The sequence below is a fragment of the Poecilia formosa genome, unplaced genomic scaffold, assembly GCF_000485575.1.
Source record: "Poecilia formosa unplaced genomic scaffold, Poecilia_formosa-5.1.2 Scaffold3, whole genome shotgun sequence".
Lineage (NCBI taxonomy): Eukaryota > Metazoa > Chordata > Actinopteri > Cyprinodontiformes > Poeciliidae > Poecilia > Poecilia formosa.
Window position 1 is genome coordinate 1,473,366 of NW_006799942.1, and position 23,567 is coordinate 1,496,932.

Consider the following 23,567-nt stretch of genomic DNA (forward strand, 5'->3'; position numbering starts at 1 on the left):
ATTGCGCCATCAAGGGGTTTGCAGAGTCATGCAGAACAGAAACGAAAGTCTTGCCTAATGAAGCTGGGCCTCTTGACAATTGGTATTGTCTATTGTGTTGGAAGTGTTTGGCTGCTGTATTAGCAGCATGCAGGTTGAGGAATCCCTGGGATCTTCTGTTTTTGATGTAGCTGTTTCCATGGTAATGCAGGGTTTTCCACATTACTTTGAGCCTGGCGCTGCAGTGTGTACTAACTACTCACTTGCATCGTTATCTGTGTGTTGCAGGTATTTTTATCATTTTTTTTAATTTAATGCTTTTATCTTCGACTGGTGGTTTATTTTTAGACCGTCCCAGTGCAAATGCTGGTGTCTCACAACTGTCCTCTGCTGTTGTTGGTCAGCTGTCCTGAGGTAGCCTGGGGCTGGAGGCATGCTCAGCACTGGACCAGTCCAATCATAGGGCAGAGCTTCTCACACAGCTTCTCTTGTTTCCACGCCGTTTCCCACATGATGGGAAACGGCATTTGTTTGCATAAGGTGTTGTGAAGCTGACTTTAGGTATGTTGCAATAAATTAATTAATCGCATGATAAATTAAAACAAGTTCAATAATTTCCATTTGGGTGATTTATCGTTTTTCTCTTTTCTCTCTCTTTTTCTACCAAAACTGGATGACAAAAGTCTTCAGTCTGGTGCTTTTGTCTCACCTAGTTGTTTTTTGAAGGGCAGTTTTGTTTGTAGAGACTTCATAATTCATTTTATGTGTTGTTCTTGTTGTTTTGTTTATTTATTTTGGATATTTAAAATGTGTTTTGCCGGCAACCTGAGTAGGATGTGACCGTTCATTCTTAAGTGAGGCAGTTGATACAAAAATAAAGATGGCGGTGCCATACCAGAGCCCAAAAGAGAAACAATCCAAAGGGATTCAGGTGTGCAAAATACATTTTATGCAATTCTGTTTCGAAACATAAACACTCGACAAGCTCCTTAAGTTTGACCTTAATAAGAAGCATCAACTTCTCAGCCAATATTTACTGATTTGTTACGAAGGCGATGATGTGACAGAAAAGTGGAGGGCATAACTTATAAAAATTGTAACATGATGGAAAAAGACATGATGCCAATAAGCACGGTTGATTTCTAGAACTGTCTACATTTAATAATGTGAGAAGACCACCATTTTTTAAATGTATTCAGTATTTAATACAGTTGACAAAAAAAGTTAAAATATAATGATGTGCTTGTCTTTTTAAATTCAATAAATGAAAAATTGATCCCTGTATGTTATGGAAAGACAAAAGTTTTTAATGAATCATTATTGATAAGAGCAGTCAGCTCTAGATTAACCCAGTGATCAATAACTTGCTTCCTATTATGAATCACTTTAATTTATGTGAATTTCAACGTGCTGTGTTTCTGACCGAATATTATCCGTCGCTTTTCTGCAGAGGATGAGCCGTTTCAGGAGAAGGAAGCCATCAAGACGGAGGCTGAGTCTAAACATGTGGAGCTTGTCACCTCACCTCTGCCTGTCAGAGCCAACCACACTGCTTGGGCCGATGAAGCTCTTCGCCAGCAGCCGCATCATCCTCCAGCCCCTCCGCCGCCTTCTCTCCCACCTTCACAAGTTCCCATCGCCGTCATCCCGATGGTCCCGGTTGTCAATGCGACACCCTCTGTCCCCCCCCTTCCTCTCACTACGCCGATCGCTGCAGCTGCCACTTCGCTCAGCAGCCCCCTGCCTCCCAAAAAAGAGGGCACTTCCTCTACGGCGCCGCCGCCGCAGCAGCAGCAGTCAGTGTCTCATCACCTGTTGTGCCCCTCCCAGATCAAAATGGAACCTGCTCAGCAGCTGATAGACGTAAAGCCCGGCCTAGAGCAGCCTCAGATGCAGATTCAGTACTCGGCTTCTATTAGTACCAATGGCTCTGGCTCCCATCATGCACTGGTTCCCCATCAAGCTCCACCTACACCTCAGTCACGCCCCAACGGCGTGACGATAGAGGACCTGAGGGGCATGGAGGGCAAGAGGAGACCTGGAGGGTTAGTTCATGTGTTTGAATGGTGCATTTAATTTAAGTTTGAGGATCTGTTCATGTTTACATGGTATTTTATTTTCCAGAGCGGGAACCAGAGAGGTGCACAATAAGCTGGAAAAGAACAGGTTAGTCTTTATGTTGACATGTTTATTGTTGCAGCTGATGAAAAAGTATCGAGAATTAAACGTAATAACAACATCCAGACATTTATTATACAGTCACTTACACTGTTTCTACTATTTTTAAATAACATTTCCACTGTGTTTTTCTGCACTGATATGCTGTATTTTAACTCATTTGTTTTGTTCAGTGTTCAGCAGACATGCACATTATGTACATTTTTGAAAAAGTGATCCAATTCAGTTGCCCAACATTTGGATCACGAGTCTGATATCTTTATTTTTAATAACTACACAATCTTGTACAGTATGTGATGACTATTATTGTTTTTTTTTTATATAGTGTTGTTAACACTTTAAGAACATTTATGTGAACATTTACATCTGCTGCTGCTGTCACACCTGAATTGATACTGTGCAGGACAATAAGACCTACTTGTAGAGTTTATTCAGTGAAATTGTTTTGGCATTTTTTCAGTTTGTAAATGCTGTAACGGTGAAACAAAATTTTATTTTGTTTTTTTCTTAAACGTCTGCAGGAGAGCACATCTAAAGGAGTGTTTTGAGACGCTAAAGAAAAACGTTCCTAATGTTGATGAGAAGAAAACCTCTAACCTCAGCGTTCTGCGCAGTGCACTCCGTTACATACAGGTCAGTAGGTCAAATATTTTGGAAAAAGTCTCATTATCTTCTTGTTTCTGCTGTTTTTCTCTCTTCTGTCGGCCAAAGCCCCTTTGATTTCTCTCAGGGTGAAAATTGGCAGTGAATTCAAAAGAAAATTTTTTTGAATGAACTCATAAGTTTCCCATCATCATGACTGGTTGGCTTGGCAATTTATCTGAACTGACATCAACGTGAGAATATAAGATAAAGTTTTAGCTAAAAAAGTAAAAAGCAATCATAGTTGCTCAGAACTTGATTTAGTTGTGCAGAGAACTAATGCTGGATGTGATTAAGTGACGTTTTCTCTGGGTTGACTACTTTGCGGCCTGGGGCTACAGTAAATGCAGTGTCGCCTTTTTCTGCAGCGAATCCTCTGACATTTGAAGTTCAATGTGCTGCGCAATGGAAAGTTAGTGAGCGGAGCTAAAATAGGCCAAGAGATGGGGGAATTTGTTCATAACACGGCTGGCAGCAAGATCACGGGGAACAGGAACCCCCCTGGGAGCGGAGCCGGGTGGATTAGAGACCCTGTTTGGGAGGGTGAAAATCTGAATAAAAGTTTAACTCTTTAACCAACAAATAGCCTTCAACAAACACTGAAACACTTGTATAGATTTGATTTGCAGTTTTGTTCTGTAATGCATTTATTTAGTTTGATTTAGATGTAAATCAGCATTTTGTTTTTCTTCCTATAGATCAACACTGGTGAGCTGATATTAGCTGGTTAACTAGTCAGGCTGTCTGCTCCAGTAGCCAGGCTGCAGGCAGCTTCTTTACATTTTGAAACGTTAACTTTTTAAACCTTCAGCGAACTGTGACACTGGTGTTATGCCTCTGTTTGACCTTAGCTGAAAAGTTACCCTTTATTTTTCCTGTGAGCTGTTTTGCTGTCACCTTGTTTTTTCTTTTTTACATCTTTTTGTTTCAACACTGGGGTGACTCTGTCACCATTTCGTAAATTACTTCTGTTTAATCCTATTCAGGACTTTAAAACATTCATACTCCTGTTCATTTTCACTCCATGCAGTTTTCCCTGAAAATGAATGAGCTCATTTTGATGCTGTTAGGTGTTCAACAGCTACTTAATCATAAAATCACACCCTCCCAGATATTTTTTCTTCCTGTTTTGGCAGCGGCGCTCATGTAAACCTGTAAATGCGGTCTGTCTTTCTGTTTCTGAGCCATGTGAGATCTGAGCACATGGCGACAGCAAACCCGGTGACATCACCGTCACTCACCTCCTCTGATCCGCTGTGCTCTTTGAGACTGCAGAGAGAGAGGGAGGGAGGGAGGCGATGACAGGTGTTAACGATGTAGCTGTGTTTCCATGGTGATAACAGGGGGATAGGTAGAGATGCACTATAGCGATGTCAGCTTTTTCCTCTTCATCTCTGCAGACTTGTATCAAAATTATTGGGTACCAAAAGGGCTTCTGTTTTTTTTTTTTTTTTCTTCCTTTCAGAAATACCTGTTGGATTTGTAATTAAGCCTGCAAGAGCAGACATTTTTACTCCAGAGACGCAGGAATCTTTTAAAAGGAAAGAATAAAAGAGCAGAGGGGGACGAGGGGGGAAGGGCATAGTGAGGGACCGATCCAAAGCGCCCAGCTGGCCAACGTCCAGCCACATCTTTCCTTGTATGCAGCCTTGTACTTTACCCTTCTTTCTTTTACAAACTGCTTCTCTAGCAGCCTGATCCCACGTAGGAGGTTGCCACGGAAACAGCTATGGGTGGCAGCAGTTTCCTTAGTGATTTACCACAGGACGAATGGTGACCGGGTTTGCATGGATGAACAAAAGTACTCCAGAACTTGTAGTAGTTGGTAGTGGACTCATTCAGAGTTGTCCTGTGTCTTTGCTGCAGTTTTCATTACTGTTGAACTTTTTCACATTTTGTTGTGTTATAAACCAGAAACCTGAGTACATTTTACTAGGATTTTATCTTTAGACTAATACAAAGTAGATGAATATGAATGGGGTACAAAAATAACAATACAATATAAAAAAATCTTTCTGCAAAAAGTCATTGTAACACATGAACAATTTTCTTTCTGCTAAAGAATAACATTCCCACAGCACAATGCTGCCATCACCATGACAAAATGCAATTATTTTAGTAATCGATTCATTAACAAATTATTCTGGCAATTAATCAGATAAAAAATGTGGCACATTTTGCGGCAGATTTTTCAGCAAATGGCCTTTAATGAGTCTGTATACTCCGATTAACAATTAATCAATTATTAAATTAGTTAACAATCGATTCATCACAATTAATTTGGTTAATTTTTTTAATCTCAACTTCTGAATTACTCTTTGGTAGATTTCGTTTTTGTGATTCATTTATTTATTCCAAACGAGTTTAAAAGAAACAAGAGAACAAGAAACTGGTGGGACAGAGAAAAACGTGAATGCATAATCAGGAACAAAATTACTTGTTTACTTATTTATCTACTTTCTAAGCTGTTGGATTTTATTTAGCTTTAGTTATAACCTGAAAAAATTTATAAGTGTTTCAGTGATATGAATACATTTGTGTGGAAATCATGTGGAGAAAGTTGCTTTTTAATAAAAGCCACCAGTTTTATTTAAGCTTCATTAAAAACAACCTGTTGCTGCAAAGCTCAGTTTTATTTTTGTGTTTGTTTTACTCACCGTCATTAAATCTCCCTGTGAGTTTTTGTGTTGAACCGTAAGCTGCTGAGGGGTCGGAGTCGCTCCGGCCTGGATCTGGTAGCTGGAGAGTGAATGGAGCAGAGAGGAATGTGGCTCACGTGAGGCGCCGTTACGAGGCCCACAGACAGAAATATGGCTTTCCTTCCTGAACTGCCAGAGCATCACATTGGGTTTCACCTACTCTGTTGTTTTCAGTTTTCACAAAACGACTCGGATGTGCTGTAATGAAATTAAGTAGACGTAAACAAAAATCCCTTCCTTAACCTTCATCCCTCTCCAGCTCTTGTAATCTATGTTAATGTCCTTAGCCTGTCACGCTATGTGGTGTTTTACGCCAGTTGACACGCAAAGAAACTGGGTCACACAGATGGAGTATTGGGGCTGGAAAAGCTTTTCTTCCCTTTTCCTTCTCAACCAGAAAATAAAAAACTGGAATCGCCACACTTCCCCCCTTCAGCCAATCAGAATTGGGACAGAAGCCTTTTAAATGGCAGGGTATTAAGCAAAATGATTTTATCCAAGATAAGAAAGGGATTTGCATATTTCCCTCTGGAAGTAAAACATTTTCTTAAAGGAAATTCAGAGAACTGACTCTAGATAATTCCTTGAGTTTCTTTTTATTTGAAGGCGTGTGCATAACACCTGTCATGAACAGAGGAGTCTTCATGAATGTTTATGACTGCTTCATGAAGTGTCATTTAGTAAATAATTACATTTTTTAATTCAAAGTTGCATTAAAATTACATTAAAAGTGTCAAGTTTGCATTCTTCTGTAAATAATGACAGTTTTAAAGTAAAGTCAATGAAAAGTCCATTAAAAGTGTCAAATTTGCACTAAAAGTGTCATTATTTCACGTATGATGCATCATGACAGCAGCCATAAACATTCATGAAGACTCTTTCATGTTCATGACAGGTTTTATGTCAGTCTTATGCTCACTTGGTGAGTGAGTGTCTACAGGACAAAACGTTCTGCAGCTAAGCACAGGTTGGTAGGAGACTCTCATAGTCTTTGCTGCCATGATTACAGAGAATCAAAATTATTTACACCAGCAGTCTCAAACTGCATTCCTCGAGGGCCAGAGTCTAAGATGTGTCCCTTGTCCTGCACGTTTGAATTAAATGGCTAAACTGCATCACTAACATGTAATCAAGCTCTGCAGAGTTCTGCTAATGAGTTAGATCTAAAAGTTACAGGATGACCGGAGTTTGAGACCCAAGCATTAAACATGTCTACATTTATAATGCCGGTATTTTATCTACTTGTGTTTTATTGAGTTTTAACCCTTCCAGACTGAACTTAGAGGCAACGATCCAGCCAGATTTGTAGCACCGCTATTCTGCCACATTTTGCTGTTATCTGAAAAGTTCTAATGGTTTCTGTCAGAGTTGACACCTATTAAACACAGCACATAACACAGGAAAGACAAGAGAAAGTTAGATTCTTAATACTCGCGAGGAGAACAGACAGAGATGTGCTTTCAGTTACAATCTCCTACTGCTCTGAAGCACATTTGCCTGCTCCTCTCTTTTTATTGTCTTTAGGATCCCTAATCACAGAGAGCGCTGTAACTCTAAAGGGAGGGGGAAAGACACTTCATCACACAGTCACAGCGCCAAGATTATCACTAACTAACAACACAATCTATCTCGCACTAGCTTATCTAGTTCCTGACCCAGGATCAAGCAGGACAAGTTGTGAATCTTCACAGCGATGGTTTTATAGCTATCTAAGAGGTCAAAGCAGGGCGTTCTGTGAAGAGCTGCTGTCACTGCTCTTCTTCAGAGAGGCCTCCTCTGAAGAAGGAAGCAGAGTGGTTAACAATATAGAAACATTTCTAAAAACATATGACTAAAACAAATAAGAGTACATAAACTAACAACATATAAAACAGTATAACAAATAATTGATAATGATACAATTTACCTAACAGTTTCTAAAAGGGGAGATGTTGTGCTTTCCAATGTCAGGTTATTACGGTAATTTCACCCCCGCCATAGCAGGAAGTGAAATTAATCTGATGAGACACTCTTTTAATACACAGTAAAGTGCGATAATAACTTGCTAGATATTGAAAGTTCCAGTTGTTATGGATAAATGGGAAAATATATTTATTCACAGGACATTTAAATAATTTCGTACAGTTAAATTTAGCAAATATATCCAGGTGAACATTTGAAACTTGGGTCTTATAGGGTTAATTCATAAATTGAAGCAGAAATATTGGATAGAGACCTACTAAGTTCAGCAGAAGGATGTACGTTTGTCGCTCTGCTCTTGACACGGCTGTGATTTTAGCTGGGTAAGTAGCCAGTCTGCCTTGCTGCTTGCAGGTGTAGTCTTAATTATGTTAAATGTAAAATTGTAAAATTTACTCTTTCACGCTTTATTTCATGTTCCTTCATCAAAGTGTCGCTTTGACTCATTCATGCACGTTTGAGGAATCCTTGAATCGCCTGTGTCAACCATTCAGGTTGCCAAAGCTCCTTCAGACTAGCGGCAGCAGGAAGGAAACACCAAGTAGAACTGCGAGTGTGATGAGTTTATTATATGAACTGCTTCTCAATCCAAAGCTCCTAGGAACGGTTGTAAACTACCGTTCCTGGAGAAACGTTGGAATGATGCACCGAAAGTGGAGTGTCAGAAAGAGTAGGAGCTAAAGAGACAGAGACTAGTTACAAAGCATCAAATTACGAAGCCAAATTTTGTTTATCTACAGCAACTGAAGGTAATATAGTTACTTGATTGTGTAATAAAAAGGCACCATGTGTCATAACACCGGCCCTTTAATAAAACTGATGGGTGGAGCTCGTTTAGATTTCACAACATTACCGTCTCTGTTTTTCCAAACACAAATATTTCCAAGCAGCTGAATTTTTCCATTTCGTCATTAAAGGAAATATGTAGGAGTTTGCTGTCAGCCAGCTGAAGAGCAGTGCGCAGCAACAAGTGGGGGGAGAGGAGTGCTAGAGAAAACCCTCGTCATCTTGATGTTTTGTCTTTAAAAAGACAGCAGTACAAAAAGAACAACACAACATGTGAAGTGTGTCACCATGACAAGCTGCCATTTACACGACTACGGTGGCTCACAGGGGACATCAGAGGCATCTTTTAATGATGCAGGTCCTCGTCCTCCCAGTGGAATGATGCTGGTGTGTCTGCTGACTCTGGGTGCGGCTGCAGAGCTTGTTGTACAAGCAGAGATAAGACTAGACCGTTCTATAATTACCTTTCAAAATATACTTGTGCAACATTTAAAAATTATGTTGTCTTCATTTAATAAAGAAAATAAGTGTAATTTACTACTACTTTACATTAACTGTGTTAGCAAGGAATATTTAGTTTTATTAGGATGTCAATAATCATACTGAAGTTGATAATGGACCTAATTAGTTGGTGATAATGTTTTTCTTGTTTTAATTCAACTTCTTGTTTGATATTTAACTTCAGACTTTTTTCTGCACTGATGAGTTTTTTTTAAATGAATATTAAACATGGAAATATAATCTAATTTGTAATTTTGTACCAATTATACCATAAAGTCAACTTAACTTGAACAATTTCAGTGTTTTTGCAGAATCTGTTTTCTGTTCCTACTTTTTCATTTTGGAATGAAAATCATCGTGTGTTTTATCTTAAATTTGATGGAAGCTGTTTGTTTCACCCTGTTGGTGATTTTCTCCCCTTGAAGACTCTGAAGCGTAAGGAGAAGGAGTTTGAGCACGAGATGGAGCGTTTGGCCAGAGAGAAGATCTCCACGCAGCAGCGGCTGGCCGAGCTGAAGAACGAGCTCAGCCAGAACATGGACGCCATGGAGATCGACCGAGTCCTCCGACAGACCATCCAGCCAGAGGACGACCAGGCCTCCACGTCTACTGCCTCAGGTGCAAAATGGCTGCCAGACGCAGTTTTTTCACTAGTGCACCGGTGCAATTTAACCTGGGTGGGTAGGAATCCGGCTGTTCTGCAAAGGCCTCAGAGGTTTGCTGAAGATGATTAATAGACAGTATGATGAGTTATAAAACAGTATTTCAAGCTCCGCAAACTTACTAAGAAATTATCTTTCTACTAAATTGCACTGCAAAAACACAAAATCTTACTAAGTATTTTTGGTCTAGTTTTTAGTGGAAATATTTTAGTACACTTGAAATAAGACAAAACTAACTCATAAGCAAATCTTCACCAAGATATAGGAGCTGGTTTTGAGTAAATTATTTCTTAATATTGATGAAAAAGAACAAGTTACATTGCTGGACTATTTCACTTATAACATGTGAAAATGTCGTATTATTAGTCAAATAATCTGCTAGTGGAATTAGAACTTAAGCAATAAATCAATTAATTGCATGATAAATTAAAACGAATTCAGTAATTTCCATTTGCCTGATTCATAATTTTTCTCTTTCTTTCTACCAAATACTGGATGACTGCAGTCTTCAGTCTGATGCTTTGGTCTCAACTAAACCTTAATTTGAAGGACAATTTTATTGACAGAAACTTCATAATTAATTTTATTTGTTGTTTATGTTGTTTTGTTTATTTATTTGGGGTTTTTAAAATGTCTTCCAGTTCCAGTGTTAAACGTTCATTAGAGTTTAAAGTTTATTGATCTTTAGGAATGTGTTCCAGCATTATTATGCATTTATCATTACATTATTGGAAAATGGTCTCCAAACAACATTTTGACTTCTGGGACAATTTATCGTCCAGTCTCATTTGTTATCGTTACAGGCCTAGAAATCGCTGCACCCCTAGCAATTACTTTTTGCTGTATTGGTTCTGTGTTTTCAGTTTTAAAAAACATGAATACATTTAAAAGTTTTCTGGATTATATGTTGTAGAGGAAAAAAACATGTACAAGTTTTTCCAGTTTATGTCGCAGAAGAAGCTAAACTATGAAAACAAAATGTTTTCATTTTGGAAACTGCTTCTGTAAACGCAGTTTCCTGTCATGATGTCACAGTTTTGTGTCTGTTCTGCAGAGGGAGAGGACAACTTCGACCAGGATGTGGACGAAGACGCTACAGCCCGTCCCGCTCCAGCGTCCCTCCAGAAACCGGCTCTGTCCATCCTTCAAGCCCAGCCGCTCCTGGCTCCACATCTGTCCATCCAGCACGCCGCTCTTCCTCTTTCCGGAGTCCTCGCCGCCCCTCCTCCTGCTGGCCCTCCTCCTCCTCAGGCCATCGCCCCCGCGCCGCCTCCCGGCCCCCCTCCTCTTCCTCTTCATACTCCAGCTGTGCAGGTCCAGCCGACCGTCATCGCTCACGCCGCCGTCTCACACCCGTCGGTGATCCACTCAGTCAGTCACACCCTCCCAGCCAACCACAAACACTTAGCACACATAGCCCCCTCTCCGGGTCCCGCCTCCTCCACCCCGCAGCCGATGGCGGCGGCAGCGGCGGCGCCCGTCACGGCGACCCACCAGCACATAGCCCAGCCCATCGGACACATCACCGTCCACCCGGTGGCGCACCTGGGGGCGCCCCTCGCTTCCCACCTCCCGACTCTGTACCCCCAGGGTGTGCCGGTCACCCAGCCCACCATGGTGGGCCACATCACCCACACCTTCACCCACCACGCGCTGCCGCACGTCCAGGCCGGCGCTCAGGCTAACACTAATGGAGCGCAGGTGAGCAGCGCCGCCGTGGTGAGCCAGGGCAGCCCGTCGCTGGGGAAACCCACGGCGGTGCTCGCCCCGCACCCTCAGCTGGTTGGCCAGGCCGCTGTCCTCAATCCTGTCACCATGGTTACGGTCCCAACCTTCCCCGTCAGCACGCTCAAACTGGCCTAAAGCAGAAAATCCTCCGCACGCCCCGACGGAGAGGCGAGTTGGATTCAGACGGCCCGGATCTGCGTTCGGTCGGGTCCGTTGGCTTTGGATGCGAGAATCTTTGTGATATTTCGGTCACAGTCTGCTAATGACAACATTGCTGCAGACTCAGCGGGTTCGGGCCATTGTTGGTGAAAACGAGACTGTGACATTTGGCTTCGCCGCAACGTCAGGAACTTAGTTTGACCTTTCCTCTTCCTGCCTCTCTCTCTTTTATTCCTTTCCTCTGCAACCAGAAGCACTAAGACGATAAGCTCAGTTCACTCTCAGGCTCCAGAGATTCACTTCCATCAGCCTTGCGCTCATTCGGTGAAAGGTGGCGTCAGCTCTCAATGCAGTGATACGAGTGTGTTTCACACTCTGATGTGATGAAGAGGAGAAGCATCACTGATGTGATAAAGACGAAGCTCACTGATCTAAATAAATTATTCACAACTGCTTCGGTCATGTCCGAAGGAGAATATTCCAGATTTTTTCCCTCCTGTGCTCCAGCTTCACCCAAATTTGAACTTCACAAACCAAACATAAAATAGAGAGAATTTGTTTAACTGCTAATTTCTGTTCTGCTGTTTGGATCTGATTATATGAACACATGTTGGGTGATAATACTGAGCAGAAACCTACAGGAAAAATTCACATTTCATGCAACAATTTCCGTCTGCTCTTGTCTCAATGTTCCCCCTCTGTGCTTTTTATTTTCTGGCTGTTACCACAGCGCCCCCTGCTGCCGTACAGCACAGCTTACACTGATGTCATTCACACCCGTCAAGCTTTTTTTGAGTGCTAAAAGTGCCACAAGGTAATAATTAATCAAAAATGTCATAATTCAGACAAACAAATGAATTAATGAAATATGTTGGGATTATTTGAATGTGGCAGTAATTAAATGCATAATTGGAAAAATAATCAGTTGTTAAAACCATACAGAAATATTCCAGTTTAAATTTATTTTATGGCTCTTGTGCTCCAGTGCAGTGCACAGTTAAGCTCTCTGAGAGATTTAATTTTAAAAGTTTCAATCAATCCAGAAGCATGTTTCTGAATTAAAATGAAACGTAGGTCGAAAACAAAAATGAAATAATCTAAAAATAATGAATAATTTGTTTTATTTTAATTTTTTAGAAACTTCATCTCAAAAAATTATTTAACCTTTCTTGAGAATGAGTGGAAAACTCTTTATTCCCTTTACAGAAATCATACCTACTTTTTTCATGTTTTGATTGGTGTTATAATGATTTATCTTTTAAGAAGATCCCAAGTTCTTCCAGATAAAAGAAACATGTTGGTAAAGTTAAAAGATTATTTTAAACCCTAATCAGATTGGGATATTAACTGTAATTGTGATTGGTTTTAGCTATGAAGGTATTTTTTTTCCTTTTTTTTTATCGAATTATGGCACTTTTTGACGTCCGTAGAAGTTCAAACCGCTTCTTGAGGCTCTGGAAATTGGTCTTTGCTCATATCAGCAGATACTGTGAGCCTTAGTTAATATTTTCCACTCAAAGAGCTGGTGTCTAAAAATAAAATTAAAATCTGTCGCTCTTGTTAAAAAATAATAATAATAAAAAAAAGATTAGAAATAAATGCTCTTAGTCAGAATTGGGAATGTGTTCTGACGCCCACTAATGAGTAAATCAGTGTGTGTGTGTGAATGTTTATGTTAGACTAAACGCGTCATTCTCTCATTATCGTACGTTAACGCACTGCAAAAACACAAAATCTCACCAAATGACTTTGGTTTAGTTTCTACTGCAAATATCTTAGTACACCTGAAAAAAAAAAAAACTTCCAAGGAACTTTTTAGCTAGATATATGCCCCAGTTACACGACGACGATTTCTGGTGAAAATGGAAGAGTTTCGTTGCGTTTGCACTGTACATTTACACGAAAATGGCGAATGTTTTCTCTGACAACGGCACAGTTTGAGAACGGGTTCCAGACTGCGATGTTTCTAAAACGTACTGGTGTCCGTTGTCTTGTAAACAGAATAAACGGATCTTTTTTTCCAGAGAATCCTCAGCTCATGCGTAGCATGACACATTTCATGACAGCTCTCTCCAATCCACAGAAGAAGAAACTACAGAAAATGCCAGATACCAGAGTATTATTTGTGCTTCTGACTCTTATAAATCTAACACGATGCTCATTTTATACCTCTTTACTTAAATCATCGAAGACGGATCTCATGCAGCTCCACTCCGTTAATTAGCGGATATACGCGACGAAGAAACACGTCGAGGAGGCGTTACTGGACGCGACCTGGGAGAGCAAGCCAGTGGTGGGATAACTTTGTAAACAATGTAGTCGATGATGAAGAATGGAGGGAGAACTTTTGTTTGTCCAAGCCTCGCACCAACTAGTGGTGTGGCAGGGGCATTACACCTTGTCGATTTATGCCGTTTCTGTGTAAACAAAGATTGTAATTAGAACGTCTTCATGTAAACGTGTTGATCGAAACGAAACAAAAATTCCATTTTCATTGGATCATTGTCGTGTAAACAGGGCCAGAGAAACTTGTTTAAGTCAATAATTCTTTAATATCGATGAAAAAGAACCCGATTATTTTACTTATGGGAAAAATGTCTGCTAATGGAACTACTACTTTTTCACCAATATTAAGGAGTTATTGACTTAAAACAGGGATGTCAAACTTTTTTTTTATTGAAGGCCATATCAAGATTATCAAGGTTATGAATGTCCTCAAAAGGCCGGTTGTGGTAAACCTCTAAAATATGAATAATTAGAATTTTGACTTTTTATTTTCCAGAATTTTGACTTTGTTTCTTCTTTTTTTTTTTCTCAGAAGTTTGATTTTTTTTTCCCCACAGAATTTTAACTTTTGATATTAGAAGATTAAAGTCAGAATAATTCAGGTAAATTCTGGGAAAAAGTCAAAATTCTAAGAAAATATTCAGATTTCTTTTTTGTGGTGGTAATCATCTTCCGTTGAAAACTGCTTTCATTTAATTGATCAAATATTATTTAAGCATATGACTGTTATTTTCAAGGTTTCTATTTACATGACTCTCTGGGCCACATAAAACGTCATGGCGGGCCAGATTTGGCCCGCAGGCCTCGAGTTTGACACTTGGCTTAAAACAAGCTCCTGTATCTTGCTGAAACATAACTTCTAAGTCTGTTTTATCCTATTTTAAGTATAATAAGATATTTGCACTTAAATTAGACAAAAGTATGTGGTAGGATTTTGTGTTTTTGCAGTGCACGGTGGATCTCCTCCTTTACTCCTCTGCCGTTTCCCTGCGTTATGTCTGTAAATGTAATTATATGTTTTATATATTCTCTGCTCTACTTAACCCTGTTGTACCTGTAGCATGGCTGTTTGTTGGTTGTGCAGTTTGCCCTGTGCATGATGGTCGGTGTATGTGTGTGAGTGAGTGTGTGTGTAGCTGTTAGCAGGTTATTTTTTTACACAGATTTATGAGACGAGCCTGTTTGAATGCTATCGTGCGTGCCTATACTCAGTTTCCCTGAACACTGTGACAACTCTGGCTACACACGTACATGGAGTGAATGGAGGAGAAAACGACTTCTGGGTTGTTGTTGTTTTAATACTTTTCATTTTGAGTTGGACTGCAATGCTGAGCGGAAAAAGAAAAAAAAAGCCTGTTGATCTTTTCTGGGTAAAATAATATTGTCTATTACTGAAATTGAGTTTTGTAATATTTGTACGTATGGAAGTTTTGTAACTCGTGATCGTACGCATGTTTCAGCATATGAGTGTATGCATCTTAAATGCTTGTTTTCTTTCGGTTTTGTTTTGCATGTAGGTTGCAGTTTAGTTCCTTTGTTTTAAAAATGCTCTTTTAATGTTTCTTTTCGGGACCATGTACAATACTGTATAACGTGGGCAGAATCCTGGACCTCATGCTACATTGATATTATATATAAAATATAAAAAACATGTTTTCCCTATGGAGAAAGTTTAAGTTATATATCGCCTGTACACTTTGGGCTGCCTTTTAGATCTAACTGTCCACTGTTGAAAATAACCATAATGAAAATGAATAAAACATATTAATGAAGAATTATGCTGATGGAAAAATAAAGATTCTTAATAAATCTTATTACATTTACAACACATTTGTCTGTTTGTTTTTATGGTTTAATATTTTATTGTTTTTCTGACCTTACAAAACAAACATTAACATAAAAAACTGACATAAAACAATGTAATAAAAATTTTAAAAATCCAACATCACACTGACTATAAATGGTGAATAACACTAAAGAAGAAGTTCAGGAACATAATGACAGTACAAAAATAAAGCAGGAGAATAAGAAACCAACATAACAAGGCTGTACAACAAAACAAATTAACAGCTTAGCCGACCGTGTTTAACTCTTTATCACAAATGTGGCTCCATTTGATCGCCAGGGCGATCAAATGGATGCTTGTTTTCACTTGTTTGCAAGATGGCTCTTCCTTTTGTAACTGGAGCCACATTTTCCTGCAACTATATTTATATTTTTAAATTAATCCACATCATCTGTGTATTTTTCATGAAACCCTAAAGAGTAAAACCAGGAGAAACCATCATCACTGTTGTTCTACCTGTTGTCTCTCAGAGGAGTTTTAGGTTTTGTTGAAGAGCAAACACCGCTATGTTGAACTTGAGTCGTAGTACAGCTCCTTGCGAAGCGGTTTACCTGTGGGTCATTGCATCATGCTGCATCAGTTTTGCACCAAATAATGAGTTGGAGCACTAATTTTCCCCAGAGCAAATACAAATGGAGCCAACAGTGACGTACAGTCAGGGGAGGCGATTCCTCACTGTAATCCTGACAAGTATAAATAAGGACATGAGAAGTAAAATAGATGCTAACAATGATGTGAGAAAATCAATTTGTGCTCCTGAATTCTCTATATATTGTTTTTTATTGGTAATTTCAACATTTTTATGGTCAAAATCGCTGGATTTACCCATTTCTTTTTTAAAAACATGAAAGATGTATTGCGGTGCAGTACTGTACCTCACCTCTGGGGGCGCTGTACCACACAAGTGTATGTCTTTATATCGCCAATGTACTCGTTTAAATAAATATTTTTCAACATATATTGGCGTTCTACGGTCTGTTTGATATGTTTAATGAATGTGTGCGGCATATTTCGTCTTTATGTTTGGCCATAAATGCGCAGTGAAAATGCGCATGCTGAAGCAGAAAGTACCGTGCCTCACTGATAGGGGGCAGTGCTGAGCCGCACAGACACAACGAGCAACAGGGCTCTTCTTCTACGCATTGAAAAAACTGAAAACAGACGGAACAGAACCGTTCAAGGCTGCCAGATTTTTGAAACTGAAAGAAAAATTAAAAACAAGGACGATTTTTTTTTTTTTTGCTTAACAACATAATGAGAGAGATGTTTGTGGAGAAGGATGGGTAATATAAAATAAAAGTAAGATCATACACGATTTTTATGATATTTTAATCAGAAAATAGTGACGTCAGCCAAAGATTTTTTTTAATGTGGCCTTATTAAATATTCTTTGCCTCTTTATTGTTAGAAGCTTTAATGAGCTTTGTTAAAATTTAAATAAAGCTTCTATATTGCATTTTGAACTCACTACAAGTCACTGTTTGAACACCATGCAACCAGCTCTCTTGATATGAACACAAACCAGTTGTCACACAGTTGTTGTTCCTTCCCTGTGAAGATCCACTGAGACATTTTGGTCCATTTTTTGAAAGCTCTCACTTGAACTTGTCGAAATGGTGGTTTGCAGAAGATTTAGTCTCTGTTTGCTCAGCAGGTGCCTGTCTGGCTCTGCTGCATCTGCTCCTGAATCCTCTCCAGCACCTCCTGCATCTTTCTCAACTGAAAGGAGAGCAGAAGGAAATCAGTGGCAGATCGATTACTTCACCTAAGTACAACAAATATGGGCTCCTATGTGACGTCACGTGCGTAAGATCCCTGGTGAAGGGCAAAAAGCTGCTTGCCAAGAATGATTAGCATTGGTTTTAGCAGTTAAATTGTCAATATAACACGCTAAATATTAAAGGCACACCTGATATAAAATAAAAAGGGGCGGAGGGCTTTGCTACACTATGACAACTAGATAACAACAAGTTTTAATTAAGAAAAAAATAACTTAAGTGGTTCAGTTATGCTACCTTGACTTTGACAACTGTAACAGGTAGATGTGACGAGTAATTCGGTGTGTTTCGGTTCAGTTAAAAAAATAAAAAAAGGCGACCTAAACACCAACTCTTGACAGACCATCAGTAGAGCAAGTGTTTAAATTAGCTAATCAACCACCTGCTAGATTAGCTAATAGAATCAGCTAATCTATCACTGCTGTGTTAGCATTGGTAACAGCAGCGGTAGCTAATCTACAACAGTGATCACTTATTAATAATAGCAAAATAAACATCAAGCCTGAAACATAATACTGTTACGCACTGAATGTTTTCTTTTTGTAGAAAATACTTGAGTGTTTTTTTGTTGTTTTTTTTCTTGTGGCGTTGTTGTCAGTTGCTATGACAACGTGTTTGCTTAGTAGCCGACACAGAGAGCGAGAAAAAAACGTGTTTCTGAGTTGTTCTTCAACGCTTCTTCTGCGTTATTTTTCCCTTTGCTGTGGCACGCAGCACCAAATTAATAATACCTACATCTACAGGTGTCATTTAGTTAACGGAATTATTATACCACCGGAGTGAGAGCGGCTATGGATGGCATGTAAAAGAATAGCCTTTTTTCCCTCCAGTGATGTGCGCATGCGCTTAATTTCTGGACATAATAACATGCAGGGGATCCATATAAGTGAGAGGGGAGGATACAAACTTCTTCATCTTTCTCGAAAATCTGTCTCTCCATCTCGGTGTCAACTGCTGCGAGTGGAAGAGGAAAGTCCACCTCGCTCCCTTCGCGATGCTTCTCCCGTAAACTGAAACAGACACGCAACAAGAACAAAAATGTGTGCCCCATTCATCAATAATAACCCCTTATTAGTTTGTTGCGTGAATTTCTCCACGCTGACAGGGGTCCTGGCTCCGCCTACCTGCGTTTCCTCTCCTGCACCATCATGCGGGTCATGTTCTGGATGCACTGCGCCCGGTAGTTTTCATAGTGGATCTCCCGCGTCACGTCTTTCAGGTCCTGCATGTGCGTCCTCACCAGCATGTTCCTCAGCATCAGGAAGTCTGAGTGGATCGGGTTCTCAACTACAACGATTAATGTCACAAAAGAGAATGCATAAAAATAGATTTAATTTAAGGATAAAAAGCTTTTTAAACGATTTAAGGATATACGTTGATTTGAAGGTGGGTTTTTTTCCACATTATTTTAATAACAAAACTGAAAAATCTTACCAAGTATTTTTTGTCTAGTTTCTAGTTCAAAAGTTAGATTTGACCGTTCAGTATGATATAGGAGCTTGTTTTAAGTCAGTAACTCCTTAATATTGATGAAAATGTACTGGTTCCATTAGCAGATTATTTCATTAATAACATGGAAATGAATTTATTCACCAATGGAACTAGTACTTTTCTAACAGTATTAAGGATACTTTACTTAAAACAAGCTCCTATATCTATTCTTTGGTGTGGATGAATACATTAAATGGAATCTCTTCAAAAAAAAACTCAGCACATTCAGGTTCCATGGGTGTAAAGTGACAAAATGCGATACTTTTGGCAAGCAGTTTGTTTCGTACCTTCCACCACACCCCAGGGATAAGAGCGACCCCTGAACTTTCTGCCTTTACTGTCCACCTGTATGTTGCTCCCGATTACAGCAAATGGTATGCTGTCCTGCAAACAGAGGTCAAAATGTCAAACTGTTAGAGCTTGTGAGGAAGAGACACCACTTTTATCTCATTTCCAGGTCAGACCTTGAGGATCTGATCCTGTCTCTTGAAGTCTTCGTCTTCATCCGAGTCGCACTCTGGAAACTGGTAGATGTTAATCCCAAACTGCTTGATCTCATCCCTCATCTGAAACAGAAGAAAACTATCATGGTGGAAGAGGAGTAAACAATGATCAGAGGTGGGTAAAGTACCCATAAATTGTACTAAAGTAAGAGTAGTACTACTTCACATATTTTTACTCAACTAAAAGTAAAAAGGCATCCTCTTATCGAGTAAGAGTATTTGGTAAAAAGTCGACTCAAGTACTGACTAACTGATCAAATTATCAATCATTTAATATTTAAAAATTACATCATCAGATGAACCAAATTATTAAGTGGAAACTTTGGTATTTTAAGGACGAAAATTACAATAATTCCTACAAGTAAAAACAAATAAAATCAGACAAAATAATTTTTTTCTAAATCAGGTTGTTTCAATATAAAACCATTAATACAAAATCTGCAGGTGTGGGTCTGTGTCTGGTGAGATTTTGGTTAAAACATGTTTGTTTTCATTCAGTAGGTCCAGAATCAGGAAATTTTACTCAAGCAAAAGTAGCGATACTTCATAATAAAAATACTAAAGTAAAAGAAAAAAGTAGCAAAAATACTCATAAAAGTACATTTAAAAAAGAAACAGTTACTCAAGTAAATGTAGTTGAGTAAATGTAACTAGTTACTACCCAACTCTGACAATCACAAAAAATAAACTGTTCAATGAGCTTTTAATGGTACAAGATAAATAGTTGCATCCTGGATTATTTTTAGATTTGAGTAAAGAAAACTACTGAATCATAAATTATTGTGCCTTTAATTTCTTGCTGTAGACTTCTGCTTGTGTCAGGCTATCGGCTTTGGCCAGTAGAGGAATAATGTTGACTTTTTCATGCAAAGCCTTCATGCACTCCACATCGATGGGCCTTAAACTGACAGCAGAGGGAAAACAAAACATGATTAAACTGTGAACATGCTGCATGGATGCAGCTGAGGCTGTAAAACATCTTTAGATGCAGAAATAGGAGCGAACCTGTGGCCAAATGGAGAGATGAAGTAGAGCAGGCAGTGGACTCTGTTGTCCTGAATGTTCTTCCTGTTCAGCCCGCTCTCATCTCTGAAATACTGCTCAAACTGCTGGTCAATGTAGTCTTCTACGTGCTTCCAGCTGATGCAAACACATAAAATATCTGTGATTAGAGCAGCAAACCAACAGGAGATGGTTTTAATGCAAGCAGTTTCACGATTATTTATTTTATACACACTCCGTGATACCGAGTGACGTTTAACAAACCTGTCAAAATTAAGCATAAGCAACAAAATAGTTTTTAAAGTATTTGTACAATCATAATATAATGCAGAGAAAGGAAAATAAATACATAACTGGAAAATAAATGAGGAAAGAAGTTAAAAATATATATAAAATAAATAAGTAACTTTTTAGCAAGATATAAGGGCTTATTTAGAGTCATTAATTTCTTAATATTGATGAAAAAGTTCTAGTTCCCTTGGCAGATTATTTCACTTATAACAAGATATTTTCCCATGTTATCAGTGAAATAATCTGTCAGTGGATTTGTTACTTTTTCATCAATATTAAGGAATTATTGGCTTAAAACAAGCTCACATATTTTGCTGAAAAGTTACTTAAGCATTAGTTTTGTCTTACTTCAAATGAAGATATTTGACCAAAATTACTTGCTAATATTCTGTGTTTTTGGCAGTCTGATAAATGTTTTAATGAGATTATATTTGTATATATGTGTGATTTCTGCAGGTGAGGTCTTGGATATTTAGGAGCTTATTAATACTCTGTTTGCTGCAGCAGTGTGAAGCTGTTTTTAACACGTCCGCTCACCTCGCTGTGTTGTTGACGGCATCTCCGAAGCCTGGCGTGTCTATGATGGAGAGCCTCAGTTTGATCCCTTTCTCCTCGATGCCGATGGTGTGCTTGATGATGTCGACCGTTTGACCGATCCGCTCTGCAGATTAGTCAAAGGTAACGATGCATGCAGAGTTAAAAACTCTCTAAGAAGAGCTGAATGGTTGGATAAGTGATGAAGGTGAGCTCACCCTCAGCATTGGGAACTTTTCTGTCTCTGTAGAGGTCAGTGAGGAACAAACTGTTTATTAGTGTGGATTTGCCGAGTCCAGTCTCTCCTACAATAACAGGAACACACATTTCTCTAAGTCACTTTAAAAATAATCAAATCAGATCACATCACATCTTCCTTATTATTATTTTTATTAAATAAAAAAGTAACTGCCTTCTAATGTGTTTTGGGCCAGATTATTTGAGGTTTTCTTCCACAAGCTTAGAATCATTAGCATAGTTATTTATTTATTTTCAAGCTTTTACTTCTTAACTAATGTTTACAAACTGAATATTTGGCTTTCAAATTAAAAATTTAGTTTGGAAGCTAAATAATTAGTTCCCAACTGAAACACTCCCATGATGTTGCCACCTTCGTATGCGCTTTCATTTTTCACCATTTTTTTGTATTGATAGTTGTGACCAAAAACTTCACTCTTAGTTTTATCAGACAATGAAAAATTAAGGTGTTTTTCTATGAGTCCATCTAAAAACTGTAGTGAATGTTATGGCAGAAAATGAGAGTTACTAAAAAATAAAAGCCAAAATGATCCAGAAGAAAATCCAAAACAAAAAATGTGAAACCAAAGTTATAGAGCTCAACGCAAAGCTGGACAAACTAAATGTTTTCTGGACAAACGTCTCCGAGTCAGATAAGACAAACAATATTCTGACCAAGAATACTGGGGCAGCTGTTGAGCATGGTGGTGGTAGAATCATGTTGTGGGCTGTTTTTCTTCCAGAGACACTGATGCATTTTACAAAGCTGATAAATAAATGATTAAGATGAAGAACTGCCTGCACGTTTTTCAACTTTAATTTGAAGCAACAGCTGTGTGTCAAACCACTGACACAACGATCCCAAAACCACATCAACACTGAAGCATAATCACGGCACCAGTGGGAAAAAGTGGATAAAATAAATCAGTAAAAGTAAAAAATGATGGAAACTTCTGACTGGAATTGCCTTGTGTTATTCTAGCAGCATAATTAGTTTTTTTTTTTAAATATTCACCTGCCACCATCAGCGTAAAGGTGAATCCTTTCTTCACCGTCTTTCTGTGAACCTGGTTGGGCAACGTAGCAAAACCCACGTACTCTTTGTCCTGATCCTGCAGAACGAAGACATGAACGTCATATTAATACTCAGCATTTCCACATTTTAGCATCATGAAGCAACCAGTTACTGCTGTGGCCTTCAACAAGCCCAACTCAATGAATCTGTGACGATTAATCACACATAGTAAATGATAGTTTAAGACAACAACAGCAGTGAAGAGTCCATTTGTAAAGTTACACAGTAAAAAAATAACAGCAATAGGTTTACTTAGCCTGTGACAGAGAAAAAAATGTGGGTGTTAATTTTTTAAAGTCATATTTTCACCATGGCATTCCTACATTTATAAATATCAGCATTATTAACTAAATATTTAATTACCAAGCTTAATATTTTTACAAACTAAATATGTAGCTTTCAAATAAAAAAATTAGTTAGCAAGTTAAATATTTACATCTGAGCTAAATATTTGGAGAATAAATATTTAGTTTGAAAATTAAATGTTGAGCTCAGACTTAAACATGTAAATATTTAGCTGAATGTTTTCACGTTAGTGATTTTATTTTAAATATTTTGTATTTACAAACTAAATATTTAATTTGTTAATTGAAAATTTAGTTTATTTAACATTGTTAAAATATGATTTTGAAAAATGAACNTATCATGGTGGAAGAGGAGTAAACAATGATCAGAGGTGGGTAAAGTACCCATAAATTGTACTAAAGTAAGAGTAGTACTACTTCACATATTTTTACTCAACTAAAAGTAAAAAGGCATCCTCTTATCGAGTAAGAGTATTTGGTAAAAAGTCGACTCAAGTACTGACTAACTGATCAAATTATCAATCATTTAATATTTAAAAATTACATCATCAGATGAACCAAATTATTAAGTGGAAACTTTGGTATTTTAAGGACGAAAATTACAATAATTCCTACAAGTAAAAACAAATAAAATCAGACAAAATAATTTTTTTCTAAATCAGGTTGTTTCAATATAAAACCATTAATACAAAATCTGCAGGTGTGGGTCTGTGTCTGGTGAGTTTTTGGTTAAAACATGTTTGTTTTCATTCAGTAGGTCCAGAATCAGGAAATTTTACTCAAGCAAAAGTAGCGATACTTCATAATAAAAATACTCAAGTAAAAGAAAAAAAGTAGCAAAATACTCCTAAAAGTACATTTAAAAAAGAAACAGTTACTCAAGTAAATGTAGTTGAGTAAATGTAACTAGTTACTACCCAACTCTG

At 38.3% G+C, this 23,567-nt stretch overlaps 2 protein-coding genes across 2 annotated transcripts in view; one reads left to right on the forward strand and one right to left on the reverse strand.

The window, feature by feature from the left end:
* The window catches only part of mntb (MAX network transcriptional repressor b), a 20,158-nt gene extending 8,102 nt beyond the window's left edge, over positions 1-12,056 (forward strand). Inside the window, exons 2-6 of the mRNA XM_007553793.2 lie at positions 1,430-2,024; positions 2,104-2,145; positions 2,679-2,790; positions 9,170-9,362; positions 10,461-12,056. Coding sequence (XP_007553855.1) covers positions 1,430-2,024; positions 2,104-2,145; positions 2,679-2,790; positions 9,170-9,362; positions 10,461-11,269 — 1,751 coding nt within the window. The 3' untranslated portion in view covers positions 11,270-12,056. The remainder of the gene's footprint in view (positions 1-1,429; positions 2,025-2,103; positions 2,146-2,678; positions 2,791-9,169; positions 9,363-10,460) is intronic.
* A 4,901-nt stretch (positions 12,057-16,957) lies between these two features.
* On the reverse strand, positions 16,958-22,390 carry LOC107836479 (septin-4-like). Its single transcript, XM_016672536.1, has 10 exons — positions 22,277-22,390; positions 21,243-21,329; positions 21,028-21,151; positions 20,203-20,337; positions 19,984-20,101; positions 19,159-19,260; positions 18,982-19,078; positions 18,328-18,490; positions 18,111-18,213; positions 16,958-17,144 (listed from the first exon to the last, which is right to left on the reverse strand). Exons 1-10 carry the CDS (start codon positions 22,284-22,286, stop codon positions 17,073-17,075), a joined length of 1,011 nt encoding a protein of 336 aa, XP_016528022.1. The 5' UTR covers positions 22,287-22,390; the 3' UTR covers positions 16,958-17,072.
* Between the last annotated feature and the right edge of the window lie 1,177 nt (positions 22,391-23,567).